The sequence below is a fragment of the Calidris pugnax genome, unplaced genomic scaffold (assembly GCF_001431845.1).
Source record: "Calidris pugnax isolate Ruff unplaced genomic scaffold, ASM143184v1 scaffold25, whole genome shotgun sequence".
In the NCBI taxonomy this organism is placed as follows: Eukaryota; Metazoa; Chordata; class Aves; order Charadriiformes; family Scolopacidae; genus Calidris; species Calidris pugnax.
In genome coordinates this window covers 5,692,667-5,717,671 of record NW_015090805.1, presented here as the reverse complement: position 1 = coordinate 5,717,671, position 25,005 = coordinate 5,692,667, and the positions used below count along the sequence as shown (strand labels likewise).

The 25,005-nt window shown below is 37.9% G+C and overlaps 1 protein-coding gene across 2 annotated transcripts in view; it reads right to left on the bottom strand.

Annotated features, from left to right (window-relative positions):
* The window catches only part of KCNJ6 (potassium channel, inwardly rectifying subfamily J, member 6), a 170,019-nt gene that overhangs the window by 112,343 nt on the left and 32,671 nt on the right, over positions 1 to 25,005 (bottom strand). The window contains exon 2 of one of the 2 annotated variants that reach the window (XM_014938285.1): positions 8,837 to 8,885. The exons of the other annotated variant lie outside the window; for it this stretch is intronic. Within the exon in view, the coding sequence (XP_014793771.1) occupies positions 8,837 to 8,861 (25 nt within the window). The 5' untranslated portion in view covers positions 8,862 to 8,885. The remainder of the gene's footprint in view (positions 1 to 8,836; positions 8,886 to 25,005) is intronic. 2 annotated transcript variants of the gene reach the window in all.

Below are 25,005 nucleotides of genomic sequence, written 5' to 3'. Positions count from 1 at the left end.
CCCTTCCCTTCCCTTCCCTTCCCTTCCCTTCCCTTCTTTTCCACTTCCCTTTCCCTTTCCCTTTCCCTTTCCCTTTCCCTTTCCCTTTCCCTTTCCCTTTCCCTTTCCCTTTCCCTTTCCCTTTCCCTTTCCCTTTCCCTTTCCCTTTCCCTTTCCCTTTCCCTTTCCCTTTCCCTTTCCCTTTCCCTTTCCCTTTCCCTTTCCCTTTCCCTTTCCCTTTCCCTTTCCCTTTCCTGTTTCTTTTTATTCTTATTCTTTGTCTTTAAGACATAAGTCATTAAGCCAAACTAAGAGGAGAAAGTGCAGTTTTGGCTCCAACTCCGATATCCGGTGGAAGACTTCCAGGTGAAATGGGATACGCCATTGTAAGAGCTAGGCTTCCCAATGTAACTTTGCTGCTGCTACTTCTGTGTTGAGAATTTGCTTGTAGGTATGTGGATTAAGAAATACACTTATGAAGTAAGAAGTTGACAAAGTGGAGGGAGTTCAGCAAAGAACAACCAGGACTGGTTTCCACTGAATGCTGAAGTGGACTATACAATCTAATTCTGCAGTTTAATTATGAGGTGATTAGAGAGCCGTTCTGCAAGCTGGCAAATATTTGAGGAGGGGAGATAGGGGAATTATTTATAGGAGGGATGGTAATAGGAAGAAGGAGCAATCTCTCATTATACAGCAGAATTTCATTCAGTGCATGGTGCTAACTGTGAAGATCAGCAGGGGCACACAACTGTGTCCTCCCTATTCTGCAGAGAGATAAGGCTGTGCAACATGCATGGGCTCAGACAGCAAAGGGAGCAATGCTGAAGTCTGGGACCAACTGATGTTGGGCTGCAGAACAGCCCCATTGCACAATCACTGCTATCCCTGCATCTAGAAACAGTGCTGCACTGACTCAAAGGAGGACAGAACTTACAGGTCTCTTCATTCTTATTGGTTTAACAGCTCTCTTACTGTTGACAATGACTCCCACTGGAGTCTTTTTAGATTTCTCTGCCATGTAGGTCAAGATATTTTATGGTAAAAGGAAAAGTGGTAAATAAAGTTGGAAGAGCCTGAGCTGTGAGTGCAGGCATTGGTTCAGAAATAATGCAGTTTGAATTAACATGTTCTGTGCACAAGAGAGAGTTTGACTTGTAGGCATTATTTTGCCTGTAATATGGTTAATATAGTCCCTGTTATCCCCTGTCAAATGTTTGAAGAGCAAGGAAGGCAGGTGAAAAATACAGGGAGAATATAGTCTAGCTTTAGGGATTAATTTAATACCCGATTATAAGGCTTTTAAAAGACATCTGTCAAAAATACCATGATAAGACCTTTCTCTCATTGCTTATGTTAATAATGCAACTGGGACCTGAAGTGGGGTATTTCTCTTTCACATCAAATGGTTTATCCTACCATGTTCTATGCTGTTTTTCATTCATCAATTCTGGATACCTTTGCAACTCATTTTCAAAGTCTAAGGGTCTTGAAATCTGATACATTTACAGTACTACCTGTTCAACAGCTGTTTTTGTACATCTCAGATTGCTTTTTTTTTTTTTTTGGATTGTTTTTCCCTTTACTGTTGAACAGCATTCTTTCCTATCCCTCATGCTATGCTTACTTCCTGGAACTAAAATCCATTATGGTCTCTTATCTGCTTGATAGCTCAATAAGCCTGATCCAGGTCAGACAGTTTTCTACAGCTTTCAGAAACATTGATCCTGTTTTTCACCGTTTAATTCAACTCATCTGCTCTCTGTGAAAACAATTGATCAGACATTTTTAATGACTTCTTTATCCTGAGTGAATATGGACTTCCTGCCCTTTACATGGTCTTTCAGCATTGCACACTGCTCACTTCTCCAACTGAAGTCCATTGTTGATTAGCACCTTCAGAAGATCTAAATGCATGTTAAATAAAAATAGAAAAACCTCTGAGTTAGAAGAGCATTAAAATTATGAAGCCAAGCCCCAAATAGCTGGAAATAGACAGTTAAGGGTGCAATGCTAATTGGCCCAGATGTGAACATACCCATATTATTTAGGCTATCATAAGAAAATGTGGCCTGAAAAAAAGCTTTAGCCACCTAACCGACATTTTTGGCAACTCAGTCCCATACAGAAGTCTTCAAAAACTGGTACTTAAAATCTGAAGTGACTTCTGCTTTCAGTATTAAATTTCTGCACATGCGTAAACTAATTTGGGTCATGCCCAGAAACACCGGGCATGTATTTCCCCTCTAAAGACCACCTTACACTTAAGTGTCTCTCATACCAAATCTGATACGGAGTCACAATTTTGCCCTGATCAGATGTTGTTGCAGTATGACTGTGGATTGAGTTCTATAGCAGGAGTGCTGTAGGAGTCTTTGGAGGTGCTTTATCTAATATCTTTGTGTCTAGACCACTTAATTTAGCATAGGAGATGAGTGTTTGGGAAGGATGTGACTGAAAAACGCAGCTTCGCTGTGCCATGGACCATGAAAATGCAAAGGAAAGGCACTGAGAATTAAATAGTGTCAGCTGACTCTAGCCTCTGTTTTAGAAGTGGGTGATCCTGAGGTAATAAAAGTAAGGGAAGTTTTGAAACACACATCTACCATGAAAAATGACCTCAACAGAATAAATGCTGTTAAAAGTGTAAGTAACAGGAAAAACAGTGTTTCAATATGAAGTGGTACTATGCAGTCTAAATGTAATCACTGTTCTTAACTAGAAAACCAGAAATTTTTACTTCATTCATCATTCAGCTCTTGGTTATCTCATCCCTGACATTTCCAGTTTAATTTTAACAAAAATTTTACCTTAGTGAAGTAATACAGCAGTGCTATCAAATTTTAATACATTTTCGAAAAAGCTAAGCTTCTTGAATCATATGACTATATGAGTTTCTCAATTTTCGCATGAGAAAAAAAATATCTGTCCCTCACACTTGCAGAGAGAAGTTAAAGACAAGACCCTTAAAAGCTCGGAGAATGTGAAGAAAATACTCTTCACATTGTTGTATATTGAGGACTGGAAATACTGTCAATCAGCTTCCTTATTAAGATGAGTTTCTTTTGTTTCTTATTGCATATATAAATTCACAGTTCTTCTAAGCCCCTGCTAGTGCATCACTGAAACAACAGAACTTCTTGTTTTCTTGCATAATGAACTCCTGTTTTATAATTTCATTCTTCTTCTTAAAACCTGACCTTTACCATGAAGAATAGACTTCATTTTCATTTAAGGATAATAGCATTGTTCTTTCTGTTCTTTCCATTATACGCATCAGATAATTCCTGCTAAAATAACAACAACTCTCCAATTACTATTATTATTATTATTAATACTACTACTACTAATAATAATAATATAATACAAACTCTGGTTACTTGTAATTTAAATTTCACCAAAGACTTAAGGAGTTAATTTTGAAATAAATGTCATCAACTGCTACATACAGTATCAAATTAATAATAATTAGAAGTTCCACTTAATAAAACATTTATCTCTATGGCTCAATATTTGCTACAAAGCTACTCCTCCAGAAATAACTCTCACAACAGAACTGTTTTCTTACTGAAAAGTAAGAGATTATGAAAATACACTGTGTGGGAAAACTAGCCTTCCTGTTCTACTCTTGGCACACCCTCATGAAATGGATAACCATAAAAGGATAACTGAGTATCTTGAACATAAATGACTCCAACTTCCCCAAGCACAGGCAAATTACTTTCTTGAATGTGTTTTCTAAATGGTTTGGTGTTTTTGCACTTGAGTTTTGTATTATAAGAATCTGCTTTTTCTAATGAATTGATGGTGCTTGATATCAGTGGAAAATGTTGAACTGGATATTCGTACTTAGAAATGCTTTCTGAGACTGAAGAATCAGTATTCTAGACTGATGAGGTGGCTTTGGGATCAGTTCTTCAAAGTCCTGATTCTGTGTATGCACAACTAGTGGTGTGTTCACACAAGAAAGCATTTATGCATTCACCACCCACTCATGATGTGATAGTAAAAAGGTTAGGTTTCTGACCAAAAGAAAAAGATGAAAGGTGTAGTACTGGGAAAAACAAAAGTTGAAGTAGAAAGGTCCTATATTTACTGTAATGTACCATACATTTTTCTTATGTGTTATGAAGCAATAATTCAAAATAATTGGAACTGCTCAAAAAATTCCAGAGTACACTGGCACATGTAAACCTCAAAATGCTGTGACTTTAAAAGTAACTCAAAGCAGAAACATTTTTCTCTTTATAAAGCCTCTCCACAAGTGAGAGAGCAATAGGGACACTTCAGATTCAGACACTGTAGAGAAGAAAAGGAAAGCTTTTGGGAAAAGCACTCCATCACAAACGAGATCTCTCCTAGGGCTTTTCTGTCCTGAAATTCTTTCAGGTTAGCTTGATTTATTTTTTTTTACCCCCCTGAGTAAAATTCATGGTCTGCATAATTCAGAAGGTTTTATCTGGAGTCATCTAAGGTCTCAGTATTCATTATTTCACTGTCTTTGGAAGTGAATTTACAGACAATTGGAGTAAACATTTTTGTAACAAATGAAGGAACCTCCTTATTTGAAACCAATTCTTCTGTCTCCGGCTGCCCTCATGCAGGTGTACTGTGTGGCCTAACAGAGTAGAAGAGCAAACATGACTGTTTACTGATGTGCCCCTGTGGCTGAAGAACATCTTAACTGGATGTCACTTCTCTGTTTAAATGCTTTAAGGCACCCAACCATGCCCATTTTCGATTCTAGCCTGTAGCAAGTTCACACTGCTCATATCACACATTGATGATGCTGCAGCCTTCATATGGCACACTAGATCCATACTTCTGCATAATTTGAAGCTGAGGCCTTGGACTTCCTCCTCATCTTAGTGAGAAGAGTTTGTACAAACTTGTCTGTACACCAGTGACCTGAAGACCTCAGAGCTCAGTCTGGATGAAAGACATACATTTGTATTCTCACTTGGTCTTCAGCAAAGAGCACTCTGTTAGGGCTTTTAGAAATATCAGGACAACAAGTAGAGCTTTGCAGGTGCTATGGAAGCTGGTGAGCCATCATGTCGCAAAAGCGACCAACTAATCCCTGAGATAAGGTAGACATCCCATAGACACGACTTAGGGGTTGTGATGTAGACAGTTTTCTTTCACCCAAAGCAACTCAGGAACGTGCTGTACACCTTGATGAGCTGGATAACAGGAGAAGAAACGGGTGAAACTAAAGCGGAAATTCCTTTCAGTCATGACACTGGACCCTAAGAGGACTTTTCTAAGGTACTATCAAGGCATTATCATATTTGGCTACTCAATAAATGTCTTGTAATAATTCTTATTCTCCAAAGTACGGTGATCATTCCTGAGGACTGAATACCTCTGTATAGGATGTTTATCTGAATATCTAATTTTTCATATTGGCCAACTACATCAGGCTGAACATCTGATACTTTCCTGTACCACTTAACATTTGTTCTCCTACATTGCTTGCTGTGCTTTAGGTATTCACAGGCAAGATGATTACATCATTTAAGTTAAAAATTACCACCAGTGCACGGGAAGCTTGAGAACAACCAGGACTGAAGAAAACAAAACCGATAGTGAAAAAAATTTGGTTTCCAGTTGGTGGGTTTTTTCCCTTTTTTTCCCCTTTTTTCCCCTTTTTTTTTTTTTTTCCTTGCTCAGCTTTTAAATATTCTGAAATTATATGAGGTAAATTGCTCAACTCAGGCATATGCATATGGATTTTAAGGCATTATAAAGGAATTCTTGGACAGCTCCCTGGGGCTCAATTTAATTATGGTGGCTTTCTATTAATTATGTGCAAGTGTTGTAAAATAATATCTTGGGGCAAAGAGTGGTCTTATTATTATGCATTTCTACTTCTATATCAGCTCTAAGGGACTATCCCTAAAAATTTAGCCAACATTTCTTTCTAATTAGCACTTTAAGTGTTGTATTTAAATGATTTTCTCTCTCACTTTTTCTTTTTTTTTTTTAGCTTTCTAGGCACACAGTCCTCTCAACACACACAAGACTCTGTCATGATACCTTGTATCTTTCAATCATCATAAAGGTTCTATAGAAATAAGACAGAAAGTATTAAACATTTTTTTCTGTACCAATCTTCCCTACAATGCGACAGATCCTCTGAGAATGGAAATACAAAATATGACAAAAATACAGACTGTTATCCCTGCTGGCAAAGATAACAGCCTTGGAACAACTACTGCATCAGTGTTCTCTCAGTCTTCCTCTTAGAGTGTACTGTGACAGGAATTGCAGGTATGGGGATTTTCCTACTGCAGAAACATCCAGAGAATCTTTATGGAGAAAAAGGGACAGAGAGCAGTGTTTGGTAAGTTCATCAGGGCATTTTGATAGAGAGAAAAAGAGCAATGGAGGGAAGGTGATTGATTTTTTCTCAAACTGTGCAGAGATGTGAACAGAGGAAAGAGACAAGGAGCACAGCACTTAGGTGAGACTGAAAGGAAAATAATAATTTTGTTATATTGGTACCATGATCAAGCTCTATCTTGAGACCTTTGAAAATCTCTAAGGCCTTGAAGGCCTTTCATTATTTCCTCAGTTCCAGGAAAAAGGCCCAGCAGTCTAAAGCAGAGGCCCACCCTATGCCAGTTTGTTGCTTTCCTATTCCATTAATTTCCTTTTAATCTGCACTAGCTTTAAAATGGGCGCTGCTGTACATTCAGTAAGAAAATTCTTTCCAGCTTGCAACATAGTTTATCATTTATTAAAAATATTTTCAGATGTCATGCAATCATCTGAAAATTTCATAAAAGTCTTGCATGAAGTATGAACAAATCCTCATACAAAGCAGCAGTAAATCCTTTTAAGATGCATGCTATCTAAAGAAGCAAAATTAAAGTAATTCACAAGACAAACATGAATTCTAAAGGAACTGCACAGTGAATTTTTGAGCTTACTTTCCTGATCACTTATAAAATTTACTGCATTCCTGATCGGTTATAAAGTCAGAGGAGACCACTCCTTTGACTCTTCAGACCATTGATAAAGTCTGCTTGCTTTCCCCTAACACTTTTTGGTGAGATTCCTTAACCTTGTTTCAGAAAGGCTGTGCAAAGTCCAGCAAGTACCTAACTCATAGAGCAGATACTGCTTATCTGTTTCCACCTTTGATACCAGGTTCCTCCATTGTTCCATCCATCTTCCAGCCCTCCATCAATACGTAATTATACAGCCATCCAGCAATGCCAGAGAACTGATGAGGTTGCAGGATGTTTCAAATTTTAACATTGTACATCCACAGAGATTAAGGGAGCAAAAGTACCATTATTTAGAGTGGAGGGGTTCCCTCGGGTCTGGTATGATTGTCCTTTTGGGCCTTGCTAAGCTATATTGTTGGCCTTTATACTGTTACCACATAGGCTTTGCTGCACCATGGAGAAATACTCCTTTCTACTTAGGAATACTGCAGGAAGTATAAGAATGTGGATCCTGTTGGTAAGTCAGAAAATTAAAAATCTCATCTATGAATCTCCCTTGTAAACTTGAATTTTGCCAGTCTTATGAGAGGCAGACAGTGTGGGAGAAGAGGAAGTGGACAGAGCAGCATTCAGATAACAACGCACACCTCCATCAAGTGCTTTAATGAGAATTTAACTACTCATCAGTAGGTTACCATGTATCTCACGCCATTGCCTGTAGTCTGCTACTGATTAGCAGTGTTTCCCCCACGGGGAGAGAAGCTTGCAGGTTGACTTCTGCGTCCTGTAACTGTGCTTGAAGCTTTAGGAGTATACCCTTTGCCTACTTGGATCTTCTGCTGCCTCTATTGTGTCTCCCATGTCTGCAGCACCCTTTTGTGGGATAGGTTGTTTCTGATGCTGAATTCATATTTTATAACTAATCAGGGTGACTCTGCCCTGCAATGGTATATGTAGGACATACAGAGAATGATTTCAAAGGGAAGTGAAATGAACTGAGGGAGCAATACGGTGCGGAAGTGCTGTCCTGGGAGCGGTCCTTCACACACTAACAGAAAAAATCAACTGGAAACAACTTTTTAATGTAAATGAGTCTTATGCATGTCTGTGTTTGTGTCTTTCTGTAGTCTCTGGTTAAGCAGAGTAAAAGATTTCTCCCTTTTAAAGTCCATTTATTTAATCTTGCATAGGCTGTGGAGCTAGATAAGTCTAGGGAAAGAGACTGTGGTTTGCCAGGATTTTGTCCTAAATTGCCTCCAAATTTTGTTCAGAAATAGATTATCCAGTCTGAATGAATCTCTCAGCTACAAGTGTTTATAGGCTCTACTCCATTATCTAGATCCCATATTATGGCAGAATTACAAACTACCTCTTGTTGGTTACATATTTAAGACAATGCACACCTCTTGGAAACCAGTGGAATCAATGGAAAGCTTTCCACATATATTTCAGGGCATAATTCCTATTGGATGAATCTGGCACAGGCAACAATCCTGAACAATTGAACTGGGTTTAGTGCAACCTTTTGTAAGCTCATAAAGGAATATATGCAGTAACTTGAATCATATAAATCAGGCACTCGTTAAATCCACAAGCAGTTACAGTCTATTTAAGTAAAACTTAGGCTCATGAAGTCAAACGTAACAGCTGCTTTGCTGGATTCATGTCCAAATACAGGTGATTTAAACAGTGCATGAAGAAAATAGCAGTCCTTGTTTTGGGGATTCCTCTTTTTTTTAAATTTATTTTTAGGAGTGGAATGATTTATGATGAAGTTAGGAGTGAAGACAGGGCTGAATGAGATCCCTGAATGCAAGCACTATTTTCTGGTTTTGTGGCGTTATGTAAGGGAGGAGGACGGATGGAAAAAGAAAGTGGTTGAACTTCCTATTTGTACTCACTCATTGACTCTGTCAATTTGGCCATCTCTGTTTCTCTTTTGGGCTTCTCCTGGGGGAACAGACAAAATGAAAAACAAACATATATATATTATATATATATAAATATACATACACTTGAGTGCAAGTGGCAATGTGAGGGAAGGACATTAATCCTTTATATATTTATACTTTACTTAGGGATTTAACCTTACTCCCAAATAGCCTGCACCTCTAGGGACTTTTTTCTTGTAGTGTCTGAATTGTGTTAACTATGAAGTTTGAAACTTGTATTTATTTCTGTGTCTGTGAATCTAGTTGGATAAATTGAAGTTATTCAATCATAGTGATAACGGAGGAGAAAATCCTCTTCTGTTTTGTGCTCTGCACTAAAATTTGCAAGTGTGTTAGGCCTTCCTGACAAAAGATATGAAAATGACCACCCCACAAAACAGATATACTGAAGGAAAGAAAGCACTTATTTAGAAATAAATAAAATTCATACAGAAGCTGGAGTGAGTGGTATGGTACTGGGTCTGACACTGAAATGAACTGACTGAAGTACTGCTTCATTTATTTCTTTGCTACCTGAGGGACTCCCAATCAAACTTGCTTATCTTTGTCATTGTTTTTGGCATAATTTTTTAAATTTAATTTTGTTTTCCTGTTTCAGACACGTGTTGTAGATGTTGTAACTAAGCCTGTTTTGACAGAAGGCTTGGGCAATTCAGAGCTCTTAGATTTTGTGGAATTCTCCTCAACAGAGGACTGATGTCCCAAAGCATGCCTCAGCCAGAACAATGGAGGCTGGGTCCAATCTCCTGATTTCATAGGCAGAGTTCGGGCTGAATTAAAACATTCAGCCCTTCAAAGTCTTTTAAACTTTATTTAGCTGGGTTTGAGAAGATGCAATGGGGCTGCTCTCACCTTTATGATCCCTGAAAGTATGCAAGCATCTTCAGTGACTGAATTCCAGCCCTGTGGGTAAGCAGAACTAGTGGTTACCTGTCTCTTACCCCACAGAGTTCTTCAAAATGCAAACAGCTCAGACATTCACTAGTTTTAACCACAGCTGACAAGTCTAGTTGGAAAAGCCAAAAGGAAAAGGTCTGGATGTCAACGCTTACTAATAATGTGTGTGTAAGCCTGCCTCCACCTCTGTCAAGGCTGCGAGAGAGGGTCTCATGGGCTATGGGTATGCATGTCAGCTCATGATCCCCGCAGCCTTTTTTCCCCAAAACCTCAGCAGAGGAGAGAATTTCCTCTAAAATATGACTTAAACAGGCAGCAACCCAAAAGAGTTGCCCCCTGCTGCCTGTATCAGTTCTGGTACAAGGTGTGGGTTCCTGGGCGGAGTGGCCTGCAGAAGCTCCTGAAATGGCTGGGGGCAGGATTCAACATGATGGCATCTCTTTTTGGCTGGGTCTGTATCAACAAACGGCACTGGGGTAAGCCAAGGGCTAAGAATGGTGTGAGAATGGTCCCTGCCTGGTGTTATTTGAAGGTATATATGTAGTCTTCCAATTCTATATGGCTAGTACATGAGCAGACCCTGCAGCAGGGGTGTCAGGCTGTCCACAAGTGCTACCTTTCCTGCTTTCTTTAAAAGAGTAGAATCATCTCTTGATTTGAGAGGAGGTGAGGTCTGTCCATCTCTCTCCTATCCCAGTACTGGCTTCTATCTAGTGCAAAAAATCTAAAAGAAATATTTTCTCTACCAAATATAGCTACTACTTGCACTTCAGAAAGCTAGACTGCTGCTAACAAAAAGCTCACACTTCATAGTAATAGGAAACATTGGAATGCATGAAACAAGTACATAATGCTTCACAACTGTATGTACACCCCTTAGAGCATTTCAAATTAAGAGAAAGGTTTAAGGTTATGTCCTGAAGCTGTGGTGAGGTTAATGCCCTAAGACCTGTTGAGAATGTAGCCTTCAACATCAGATTCATGTATTACTATGAAAGAAAAAAGGAAGAAGAAAGAAATAGCACAAGAGTGCCAGTTAAAAAAAAAAAGGTCCTGTATGGCAATTTCTTGCATGGTATTAATCATCAAAGGAAAGCACAGCACTGTGAAAATCATCAGTAATTTGTGTCCATGTTGCTTTATAATTTGACCTTAAAACACCTCTTTCCACTACAGAACTTGTAGTTTATCATGAACGAACAGTTGGGGAAGATCAGTGTTGAGCCCTGAAGATGGAAGGCTGGATTTATTAGACTAATAACAAGCTGTGATTTTAAATATTAATGCTTTGATCTTGAATATTATGAAATACTTTCTACTAATGACGAAGTCTACCATAAGGAAATAGAAGACTAGAATGTCATTTCCTTGTAAAGTGAAATTCTTAAATATAAGGAGAAGGTTAGAAATTTTTGAGCCTCTGAGTTCTGCTAATGACCAAATATTTGTTTTGAAGAAGTTGATAAAGGCAAGCACTAACAGAATGTACTTTTTTCTCCAGCAGTGTCCTGAGACCACTAACAGGTAAGCACAGAAACCTTTACATGTAAAGAAATTGCATATCTTCACTGCAGCAGTTACAAGTACAGCAGATTAAAGAAGGAAGCTAAGGTTCTCAGACTTGTGATACTTTGACAGGTGTGAAATTTGCCATTAAAGAGACAACATGAAATGGAAGGCAAGACTCAACTAATTGCTGCATTTGAAAATATTGAAAGAGTTTGGTTTACTTTTCCAAAGAAAAATGACCAGGACTACTGAAGTTCTGATCTTCCTTCCTGAGCAGATAAAGGTACTCTTGTATGAATGTTGCTTCTCAATAAACATTCTGTTTTCTAGGTATTTCATTGAAAAAAATAATCTTTTTTTTACTATTATCACTAAAGTTTAGAATCTATATGAAATTATTCTCTCAAGTTTTGTATTTATCTGTTCTCTAATGATCACTAGTATGTGCACCCACACCCACACACTATGAAGTTCTGAAAACTAAGCAAATTTTTCCACTTGTCTCTTTTATCAAAATGGCATATTTTAAGAAAGTTTGAACACCTCTAAGAAATTTGGGTTTTGATGGCAGATAAAGAAGGAATTCCATCCTTTCTGACAGAATGAGTTCTAACAGATTAACTTGGGGAAGAAAAAACATTAAAACATACTTTTGGTCCTGACTTCAGCAGATGTAATTTTGAATATAGACTGACAGCAGAGTAAGACTTACTTTAAAAAAAAAAAAAAAAGGCAAACAACATAGTGTTTCATTTCAGGACAGAACTTGTCTTTAAGGGCAGACTTTGGTAGTATTCCCTCTTGACATCACCAAATAAACAAGCACATCATGAAAAGCAGGCCTTATTTTTCATCTCTCCTAGCTCAGTGAGGCTCACATCTTTTTTTGTAGCTATGCAGTCAGGATGCAGTGATTTCTCCAGGGGTCTGAATCCATGGGCTGTTGCTGCCAGTGCACCTGTCCTGGGGCCAAGAGCCCAAATCTTCCACAACCTCAGGGGAGCAGCAGAGACTGACTGTGCTCTTGTAAGAGACTGGATTGTGTGCAGGCATGTGTTACCCTTGCACACCTGTGTGAGATGTCTACCGTCTTCCTGGGTGCATAAAAAACAAGAAATCCTGCTCTTCATATTTTAAATGATATGCATGTAAAGTGCAAGTGATAGATTATATTGCAAGAAGGGACATGTGAAATGTAAATTGGTATATGAAGCGTGTTAACTTCAACTAGTAAAAATGGCTATTTATAACGCTTTCTGCCTTTACACTGTTGGTGAGGTCTTTCATTCAGCTGAGGATATAAGAAAGAGGCTGGAAACTCTTTTTCTAGTGGAGCCTTTTCCCCTTTTTATTTTTTATTTTTTCTTTTCAGCTATGTGTCTGGCCTGAGTTTGTTTGACACTGCTGTGAAACTTGAACATTATTATCATGTCATGGTGCCTTTTCTCACTGAATAATTGGGTAAAGATATTTCCTTTCTATAAGCTTCCTTAAGGCAAATGAACAGTTTTCCAATCCTACAATATCTTGAGACTGTGGTGTGGTGTCCTGACTTTAATCTCAAATTATCATGCCGTTGTGATGTTCATGGGTTTAATGTGATGCTCTAAGTGCCAACACAGAAAGTGTGGCTTTCACATTACTCTTTCAATTCTCAACCAAAGAAAAACAGGCACCTTTGTTTAAAGCTCTCCTTGCCTGACTTCCCATGCTGTATGGTCTGCCATAGGTTCTGTCAGAGGGTGCACAAGAAGATGCCAATAGCACCAACAAGGCAGTGCAGACTTAATATTTTCAGTCATGCATAAGCAGAGAATGTGGATTGCACCAAATTCCAGATGGGAATCAATATACGGAGTAGCTTGGTCACTTCTCTTTTAAGGAAAAATTCTGGGGCAAGAGAGTGCATGATCTTCCTGTAATTTTTCTGATAGAAGAAAATGGGTACATCCTGTAACTTCCTTTTCAGTGGCTGTTACCTTCAGCTGGCACAAATTGATGAGATCATTGTCTTTGTTTTGTTTGTTTACTGCATGGCTGAAACTTCTCCTGTTCTTTTGCTAGTTCATGAGCGCAGACTGTGCCGCAATGCTAGGAATCTGTTGAAGAAAACTTTGGCCAAATTTTTTTGTAGTATTTCATCAGTCCTGTACTGGCTGAGCTATGGCTCAGAACTCAAATACATTACATCCATTGCACATAATTTTTGTGAAGCTTTGTTACTTTTGAAAGTAATTCAGTGGTAAGTCCCTAGTAATTTCATTGATGTATCCTTTAAAGCAATAGCTATTCAATCACTAAATGCAAATTCAATGAGCAAGAGGCAAAGAATCTTTTCTAAAATTTTAGCTTAGAGTAATCTATCTTGGGATATCTTAAATTACTTTTCCAACTACATGGAAATGATGTTATGTTTGAAACACTATTAAATGAGACTAATAGAATTTCATTTTATATAGTGTCTTTCATACTCGTGACATCCTCAAATGCTTTACAGTAATGAATTAGATACTGGTTGTTAGGCAATGGTGTGTAGGCAAATGCAGCACTCATTACGTGTTATTCATTTTAGCAATAGCCTACACTCGAAAGCATAGCTTATTTTAGATTTGAGAGGGATTGTTGGAAGGACTGCCTTTTGAAAAATACCATATGAACTTTCATTTCTATCTGGACACATATCCAACAAAGGGAAAAAATAGCTTAATAGCCCATCTTTAGGACCTCTAACAATGAGATGTGCTGTGTTATTGCATTTTGCTATTATTAAAATTCAAGCTGTATATATATGTATGTATCTGCCTAGATTTGTGGGAGTTGCTTTTCATGCCTCCCTGACCCAAAGCTAAAAAATAGTGTATATCTTGTTTATTTTTATTATTCTGTCTTGCCCATCCCAAGGAAGGGTGATTGGTTCCAACTGCCTCTTGGCCTCTTCTCCCAAGTGAATAATAACAGGACCAGAGGAAATGGTCTGAAGTTGCAGTAGGGGAGGTTTAGATTAGATATCAGGAAGAATTACTTTACTGAGAGGGTCTATTATTAAAATTCAAGCTGTATATATATGTATGTATCTGCCTAGATTTGTGGGAGTTGCTTTTCATGCCTCCCTGACCCAAAGCTAAAAAATAGTGTATATCTTGTTTATTTTTATTATTCTGTCTTGCCCATCCCAAGGAAGGGTGATTGGTTCCAACTGCCTCTTGGCCTCTTCTCCCAAGTGAATAATAACAGGACCAGAGGAAATGGTCTGAAGTTGCAGTAGGGGAGGTTTAGATTAGATATCAGGAAGAATTACTTTACTGAGAGGGTGGTCAGGCACTGGAACAGCCTGCCCAGGGAGGCGGTGGAGTCACCATCCCTGGAGGTATTTAAGAAACATGTAGACGTGTCACTTTAGGGCATGCTCTAGTGCCCGAGATTGTTGTGGGGTTTTTTTTGTGTGTGTATGATCTCAAAGGTCCCTTCCAACCATGAAGATTCTGTGATTCTATGCCTGGTTTGTCTCTTGTTTTCTAGAATTAAGTTTTGGGGTAGGGACTGTAATGACTATATTCATGCAGGACCCAGCACAGTGTGATCTCAAGCAAGTTAGCTTCATCCTCAGCTTTGAAGGTGAGAATACTAGCAAGTAATCTGCATTCCCTTGCAGATCCCAGTGTTTGAATGGCTAAGAATACATTTTAGAAGACTATCCTGTCCTTGGCACAAAAGGTGATTTCAATTTGCAACAGTTGGAATGAGCTTAAAATACAGTATTTGAATAGATAGAGTGAGCAGAGTTCACCGAGGGTGTACCTTAGCTGGGTTCACTAGAGTTATCCAGCATTAGGGGTGAGTATGGCTCATTAATGTGTTCAGACATCATAAAGCACTCTCAGTAGCTCTGATATAAGATGCTTTACATGGATGAAATTTGCATTAACAGCAGGAGGAATGAAATTTATTTCTCTGGGTTCTAGAATATAGCTTTTACATTTCTCAGAGTTTTTAGTTAACTTACTCATCATTCACACTTAGTCTGTGAAACATGTATGGAAAAATCTCTGTTTTTTTCCAGGCAGAAAATCAAGCAGCAATTCCAAAGAAACTTGTCAACTCCCCTCAGACTCAAGACACGGAACTCACAGAGTCGTACATTAAATTCATTGCAAATACATTGTCATTCTCTAACTATAAGGAACAAATATTCACATATTCAACAGTGGGAATGGCATGTGGTGGTTCTGAGGGTAGGAAATCTTTCTAGGAACAGAAGCAGCTGTATTGACTGCTGTTGAGTGTGTATGACATTTTTTTAATGTACTTGCATCTACCAGAACACAAATAAATTAAAATTTGTTTGAACAAGATAAAGAGAAAAAATAATCTGAGAGTTTGCAGGAGAAATAATACTTATGTCTATAAAACAAAAAAGAAAAGGACTGAGAGGAAGACCTTAAGTTTTTGGCATCTTAAGTAAGATCTAAGCTGTAGGAAGTCTCAGGTTTTGAGTTTTTCTTAAATAACCTAAAGAACTTCACATTTTTAAACTATTAAAATTGATTGCAGAGAACTTGAATTTAAAAATCATTAAAAAATCCTACCTTTGACAGCAAACCTCAGAACTCCAGGCATTTAAATATCCTTAATTTATTGTGGTAATGGTGCCAGAAGCTCTAGATTATTTTATGAACAATTCTGGTTTACATTTTTATGCTGTTAAATACTTGCTTCTGCTGTCAGATGTAGAAGAGTCACTTAAGCATTAATAGAAAATGGCTATTAAAGAACTAATGGGAACATTACACAGTGATTGGTTAATAAAGAAATATTTTGGGTACCTAGAAGGCATTAAGTAATGTAGTAGTATTACATGATTAAAGGCAGAAATATTTTCTTAGTTTCTTTCCTCTAAAGGATGAAGTGTATCGACTTAATTTTCATCTCCCATTACGAAGACCCTACAGAATGTCTGAAGATCTATTCGATTCCCTCAGATCCCAGTAAAAATACATCTCTTCTAAGACAATGAGTTGGGCTGACTAAACACTAGCAGAACTTCCAATTCTATACTTTGACAGCCAATGAACTATATGTATTGTTTGCTTTTCAGAAGCTCTGCCCGGGTGTTCTAACAAATTATGAATTAAGGTAATTGCAATGCAGCATTTAAGTCTTACATACAATATTTCTAGCCTACATTGTGAAACTAAGCAAGTGTAAGTATAAGCTGAAGATCAAGAAGAATATCCTGGCAACAAAGTGACGTAGTGATGCTATACTAAAAAGATTGGAAAGCTTTTTACTTAGGGCTGTTAAGACTCCATTGGACAAACCAGCACAAATTACATCTCAGTAAACGGTCTTCAAGACAGAGTGGATAATCTTACATATGCTTTGTCATCTAAATCTCCAGAGTGCAGGTAAGGTGGCTGTGTATGATTAATGCATAGTGAAAAGCCCTATAATCAGTAGAGATGTTTTTACCAGTTCAAAGACTTTTGGATCAAACTGTTAAGAAACTGCTATTTTTTTTTTTTTAGGTCATAATTCATTAATATATTCTGAATTATAACAGAAGAAATGTAAGTTACCTTGAGATAATAGCAGCTACCTTATTTTTAAAAGTTGGTAGAAACACAAAAGAAGAGATTCACTATAGAAAAGAGACTTAAAATGCTTATCCAATCTTTTCAGTTGTTAATAATGTGTATGCTTAGGTTTTCATGAACTCATTTCTTCTGTGTCCCTCAAAGGGAAAATCTCAGCTGGTTGTTTGTATTCTTATAGCATTAAATTCCATATTTCAATAAGAATCACTTAAAGAATACTTATAGACTGTGGATTTCAAATGAAAAAATTATAAGTAGAAGCATGCCTGAACTAATCTAGAAACTGTTATTTAAACTCTATGATAATGATGATCTAATAAAGTATGCTTTGTTTAATACTTGCCTTGATGCATTGTAAAAATAACTCATAAGTGAATAGAACAGATCAACCATTTCAAAACTGAATCTGTTTCCTCAGGTACCTTGTGAGACTTAAATGATGAACATACAACTGGGAGAACTGACATATTTCTTTGTTTTGTGCTATGATCATATTCATTCAATGAAAGTTCTTAAACAAGAACTGTCTGAAGTGTCAGATTTGGCTCTGATTGAATAATACCAAAATGTCTCATACAGTTTCCAATTTTAGCAGCCTTTTGTTGTTCAATCTATTTAAAAAAATCTTCAAAAGCAGACATGTTAAAAAAGGATAACTAATGTGTCAGATGATGCAAAAATGTTAATAATGAAAATACCTTCCTGTCCTACTGAAAAATACATGAAAATACCTCCCATTTACTACTGCCTGAAAGAAAATTGAACTTTTGGTTGCTTATGCTGATATTCAGGCCGCTTACACAGATCTTTTTTGGTGAAACTGCAAAAGTATTAAAAAAGCGAAATGCTGAGGTAAACCAGCCTTTCTGAATTTAAGAACTGAAACTTTGTTTTTAAGTTAGCATCTTCCACGCAGAAAAATCAGTCAAATGAGAGAGTAGCACTTTCCAGATGATGACTTTGTTATCAGTGACCTTCCTACCTTAGGATGAAACTCTGTCTTTCCCCAAATACACAGTCACAACCTTGGACTTCGATCTGCCAGTTTTTCAGAGCTAATGAAGATAATAAAAGGAGCTGCAGCAGAAACAGTCAAAATGGGGACCTTTGGAGATATGGCTTGGGATTCATTTCATCTAAGTTCAGCCCACTTAAAATTTGGATATGCAGTCTAAGCAAGTTATTTAGGCGCCCTGTAGCATCAACAGAGGGGAACCAGCAGAGTCTCAAATAGATGAATTGCTGGTGGAAGTGCTCAACTCATTAGAAATACAGCCAACATGACTAAATCAAACCAAATACTTGTTATATGGCTAAAGACAGGGGGTATAAATCCCCATCTCTGAAACTGCTGTGATATTGACTATCGTCTTTCTGCCGTGCTAAAGGTTTGCTCCTACCCTTTACCTCCTGTTCTCCTCACCCCCACATACTGTTTCTTATTATTATTCTCTCGTCTTATCCAGACCATCACCTTTCCTAAAATGCTCTCTCCCTTTCCTTTTCTCTCCGTCTAACTTTATAACTAACCTTCCTTCTCTTCACACTCTCCCACACTTCCAAAAAGAATGGTTGTGAAACTAGCACACTGTTTGTTGCTATCACACAGTGCATGCCTCCCTCTACCCCTCAAACCCACACGTACTATCTATCTTATCTAAATAGACTCTACATCTCTGAGGCAGGAACTGTCTACTGCTTGAACTGTGCAGGCTCAATTGTGGCATCACCTCAAGTCTTTAGACTCTGTGGAGATATTTTAATAATGTGTACAATATATTATATTATACGTGATCATAAATGACAGAAGTATAAAATATTCACTAATAAAAATGCAAACCAGGGTGAAAATCATCGCACTGTTGCTCTTGCCAGTCTCCTGGTGCTTAGACCAAGCTGACAAAGGGTTTCGACTGCTCTAGGAGACTCGTGCTCGTTGTCAGCTGAAGCTAGAGATGGCATTCATGTTTATTGTGTCAAACTAAAACCAAAGGCTGTTTTCTGTAAGGGAGGTCTCAGCACAGTGCAATACTGCCTAGAGATCCCCAAACAGCTTCTGGAAGTCAACAAGTAAATTAGTCTGCAAGAGCCTTGCAGTAATATAACTGTGCTCCAAGTACCTGACTTGACTTAACTTTTTACCTACGTTTCGTACAGTGCCACATAGATATCTGTATTGTGTCTTGAGGATTTGAATACATTTTAACTGGAGTATCCAGACAAACTCTTAGTCAATCAGACTAAAGATATATGTCAGACAGCAAATCTATACGTTCCTCGGATAGTACTGCTGATTGCATTTTATATACAGTGCACTTTATATACAGTGCCACATAAGAGAGGTTTCCAAATATACTAGCTTCAGTTCTCTTTAAGTTTAACCACCCCCAAAATAATGTATATGATGCTAGTGATTAAAAGTCAGCTCATGAAGCTAGCCATTTCTTTTTTTTAAATCTAATTAAGAGTTAATAGTAAAAAAATATTAAGAGCTATGATCTTCTAAAGGGAAAAATATATGCTTTAATAGAGGTGGGATGGGATAAAGCATTTTATTCCATTACAAAGATATCAAACTGTAACTATATTATCACTAGCAGCTATATCTTCTAGGCTTCTCTGCTGTACCTGGATGGCTCTATGAAGGCTGCACATCACATTCCTACATAATTGCTCTTTCCTGAACTTTCTAAGCTCCTGTATCATACACCCTTCCCTCACTATTGCTCCAAAGGAGTCCCTGCTCCTTCGTCATTACAAAGTTCTGCCTTTTCCTCCATCTTTTTTTGATTGTTTTAACCACTCTTCCTTCTTGTCTGAGATGTCTTCATGCATAAAATAGAATCGGCAATACGGTAGAGAGCAACCTCTGGAGCTGCCCATGGGCCTGTGTCCTTTGTGAAGGCTGAAAGCTCCTGGTGTGGACAAACACTTTGTACAATGGTAAAGAGAGAGCAGAGAGCAGGATTGTGCTCAGGTCCAGCCTACATATTTTTGAAAGAGTGAGATGCTCACCTAGCCTGAGAGCTGCACTAACACAGCCAGCACTCAGAGAGGGCAATGCCAGGCAGCAAAGGCCCACAAGAGCATCAGAGCTTTATTGCACATCAAGCACAAATTGCTTATCAGCTGAGAAACCTTCTTGGTTTCTGTTACCTTGAGTGCATTTACCTGTAAATTTAGGACAAGTCTCCTCAGTACACTGGCCACAGTGGAGAGACCTCCTGTCTACTGCTGATGGGAGATAATCTAGCTGCATGCTCGTGGAGGGGCTCAGCTGGGAAGCTGCATCACTGTTAACGCTATGGGTGGAGCTCATCAGCTTGGCCCTAGAATGTACTGACATGACTGTAGTGTCTCCCCTTATGAGGTAGGACAGTTTCTGATAAGTTGGATATAGCTGTACCATGTTGCACTGTACGGTATAAAAGTCAGAAGTCTCCAAGATTGTTTTGTGAATTTTCTGGTTATATTATTCTGATTTGGAGTTTTCTTGGTCTTCTACTTTATTTATTTGTGGTTAACAATGGTTACATTTTGAGTAAAAACATTACAGTTAAACTCCATTGTCTATTTCTTTCTTGTATTCAGTGACTCTTTATTAGAATATTTGTCTCTTTTCACTGTCTAAAATGCAATTGCCCATAGCATTTTAAGATTATGAGGAAGTTCATTATTACTCAGAATGACAAATATATTTCCTAAGAGCTCTTTTGTAAAATTTTAATCAAGAATAAAGGTAGTCAGAAAAAGTTTGTAAGTATATTTTTCTTCGATTTCATATTTTAATGGTGTCTTTTCTCCTCCCTAATTTCTAGATTATGCCCAACTTTCATTCAGTTATGTGAAAACCTGGTTAATAAAAGATAAGCACATGACAGTTCCTATACTGTCCTATTAACATAAGCATTCTACACTGTGCAAAATACATGCCATACGTAAAAATCTCCTGAATTTTGCAGCTTGAATTGATTTTGGTGTTTGCTATATAATTCTTAAATGCTTAACATTTCAGGCAACTCTAGATAATTTAAGGTTAAATTAATCTTTACTCACAGAAAATGGGAACAAGATTTAGGTTAGATTGTTTAGTTTAGTTGTTTCTTCATATTTTTTTTGTTAAAATTCCTTTGTTTTGTTTTGTTTTTAGAAAAATGAAGCTCTAATTCTAGGTATTCATACTACAACAGATCAGTTCCAGGCATTCCTAACTATTCAATGCAACACCTCGTTCTGCTTTGCAAAACCTTGATGTGCAACTTTATGGATTATTTTTTATCTCTTTCTTTTGTGTCCTGTTTCTTTCCAGAGCAATTTCAGCTGCAGAAGCCTGGAGAATGCCAGCCAACATTGACATATATGCTCTGACTGTGAAATTAAGTGCAGGCAGGTCTGTTATACATCTTCATGAGGCTCTGCTGGATGTGGTCAGACCACAGGTACTCTCAGTCTAAACAGAGATGTCTCAGGACTTAAGGTTCTTACTTCCTTCCAGGCTTTTCTGTGGTATTTGAAAAACCCAAAATTTAAGTGACTGCCTCAGTTTGAATTATATGGCAGAGAAATCATTTCTCCTTTTCTTTTTTGGAGTATACAGTAGTAACAAGATAACTTCATTTTCTTTTTTTGTCCACCCTCTGAGATCAACCCTGATGATGCAATTCCTCAGATCAGAATGATTTTCCCTTTGATAAATTGATTGCTATGTAATTACTAATTTGATGTAAGTTGGTATGACTCATGGCAACAAAGGGTTTCATATCAAGCAAGTTTAAAGAACATGATATTTACCATAGTGATTATAATAACAATTGGAAAATTTAAAGCAGGCACTCCAATCACTTACATGAGGGGAAAAGGACCTGTTTGGACTTTATGAGACGGTATGTAATTGTTTCTGCAATTGGTCAGATAGATCAGGTTTATGGAACATCACCAGAATGACCCTGATCTTCACAGGTTACAGGTATCGGTCTGGTTCACAGACAGGCTCACAGCTGAAGCCCAGAATGGCTTCAGTGTTACAGCCTTGGGGGCCAACCTCTTCTGAAAGTCTTTATGCAGTATTTTTGAGGATCTGATTAAATCACACCTGCCTTTTCCATATCATTCGGTACTTGCTTAAAATGTATCCTTGTGAAAAATACACTTTACCTTCAACTTTTCTAGAAACTTTATAATTCAGTCTCAATATAGTATTTGAATTTGTGTTTCTGCTACTGAAGGAAGTTGACAATGTGTATAATTCCCAGGACTAAGATTTATTACTGCTTTTTTTATTCTTCATGTAAAATGAAAGAAAACAAAACATTTTCCCTCTCATACTTCTCTTCTTCCTTATCTTTATGAAATGTGTTCTTTTAAAGTACAGTGTTGCTTTTCATTGTGTTAACAGTCAGTGTTACTTCGTGGCTTTCTCATAATTCTTACTTGGCAGTTTTTGCACAGAAATTATAATGAGTGTCCAAATTTTCCAAGCTACCAAAAGTTTTCTGATCCCGTTAAAGGTGTGGGTGATGAATACCTTTGGAAATTAGGCCCTGAGTGTTTTAATAGAGTCATTATCTCTGTGTGTTGTCACAACAACTAGACCCTTTCAGTGATTCAGATCCAAATGGAAAATCACATCCCAAATTACAATAAATGTGGGTACATGCAATTATCATCACAGAAGGCACTTTGGTTTCCATGCTCATTTAGTCATGTTTTTCTCAGCTGAGCCTGCCAACAAGGGTACTAATTAATGTTTTTTCTAATGTGGACACCTGCCCATTAGGAGCTACCAATTCTTTGTATATAGAGAAAGCTGTCAGATGGTAATTATCTTTTGTTTTCTGCTACTCAGGTCTCAAAAGGAGAAGTTTGTTTCACATTATCAGGCAGGCATAAGACTTCTAGCACCTTTGGATAATTTTTAATTTTCTGCTTCGGAGGGGTTCTTTTGGTTGTAGGTTTTTTTGTTTGGTTGGTTTTTTGTTTTGTTTATGGGCTCTATTTGACCTTATCCACAAGGTTACATCATTTTCAAAATCACTTATCTTGTGATTTTGGGGGAATTTTAGATTCAAGAAGAAAGAAGTTATTACCATACTACTAAACGCTATTACTGTATGGTCCAGAAAATTACTTTGGCATACCCAAACACATAATTAACAGTAGTCAAGAACTACTGGCTTTATCACACCACAGCTCCACTTCCAGAAAATGTGTACAGAATCTTTAACCCTGGCACTTTATAATTTTCTTATACTTCTTATACTTTACCCACTTTCTGTGCTCTCTCCCTTCTGGCCTCTTTCTCAGTAGATGCAAGCCAAATCATAGAATGGGTTTGGTTGGAGGGGACCTTAAAGATCACTTAGTTCCAACCCACCCTTCCGCTATGGGTAGGGACACCTCCCACCAGAACAGCTTGCTCAAAGTTCCATTCAACCTAGTCTTGAATATTTTCAGGGATGGGGCATCCACAACTTCCTGCAGCAACCTGCTCCAGTGCCTCACCATGCTTATAGTGAAAAATTTCTTTCTGATATCTAGTCTAAATCTACTCTCTTCCAGTTTGAAGCTATTACCCCTTGTCCCATCACTACGTGCCCTTGTAAAAAGTCCCTCTTCCGCTTTCTTCTAGGCCCCATGGCACTCTCCATGTTTTGGTTGTATATTTTGTTGATATGCATCATCATTTAAATGTGATTTCCTTGGTGTTCTCTGAATCTGAACTTCTCACATCTAGAGAATGTGTTGTATTTGAAATATAGCTTTTCCCTTGCTATCCTTTTTATTCTTGTTTTTGCTGCTGCTGCTGATTTTAGTGAGCTTAAATCTTAAACTCCTTCTTCAGGGCCTGTTCTGCCAAGCATAGGCACATTGAGTGGTACTTTATTCCTCAAGAGATCAGCAGGGCTGCTTTCTGTGGGAAGAAACATCAGAATTTGTCTTTCTGTATCTAGTCCTGAGGGAATCACCTGCCTTCAGCAGAGCCAACTCATGCTGCACGAGTAGGGGAGAGGGGGACAACAGGGGGGACAAATGCCAGGTAGGGCAGAGGAAATACTGTGTAGGGGTAGAAATGCTTGAGAGAGCTCAAAGACATAGAAAGGTCAGAGAAACTCACATGAGTTGTGCAAAGATGGGAGGGTTGCACAGAAGAGCACAGCGAGATTGGAGAGTTTGGAGACTGGAGGCAGAATGGCTGTGTCAGAATGGCAGGACCTCCTAGAGGAGCCAGTCATCCTCCTCTAGTAACCTGGTCTAGTGGGAGGTGTCCCTGCCCATGGCAGGGGGGTTGGAACTCGATGATCTTTAAGGTCCCTTCCAACCCAAACGATTCTATGATTCTATGATTCTATGATCCTAAGAAGCAGAGTTTGTTGGCTTGGACATAGTGCTGTGCTTACATGGCTGAACTGTATTCAGGTCTTAAACTACTATTTGTGCAAGATGTGCAGTGTGAGGGGCACCAGCCTATTCAGATCTATCTCAGAAGACTAGACACTGATGGGTTAGTACATGATGTCTGAGGAAGAGGTGAAAGAACCGAGCTTTTAGAGTTTAGCTTGTTTGATGGAAAAGTATGAAAACAGCTTAATAGGGAGGAGATTAATAAAATCACTCCAGAAATGAGACAATGTTCAGTTTCAATTAGATTATGTAGACATGTGGATTGAAGCAATTCTGGGTTGGTTTTTTGTTTGGTGGGTTTTTATTTTTTTTATTATTCTTTTTTTCCCCAGCCAAAACAATGGCAGTTAGATGGATGAATCACCAGTCTTTTCTGGCAGGGCTGAAGGAAAATTTAAAATGGTGACTTCTCCTTTGCACTTTAATGGAGATGCTACAGCAAAGATTGGTATTTGATATGACTGAAAAAATGCCTACTTTCTTCTGTTTGGAGACGTTGATGTTAATACCCTTTTCTATGCCAAATTCAGTGTGTTGTTTTTTTTTTTTTTTAATTCAATCATTGTAAAATAAATTTATAAATGACCTCAGGGCTATCCTTCTTTTTTATTCTGATTTCCTACTGAAAGAACTCTGTTGTGACTACAGTGGTTTTTTTCCTCTTCTGACAACATTTCAACAGTTTAGAGATCAGATTCAACCACAGAGCGGTTAGAG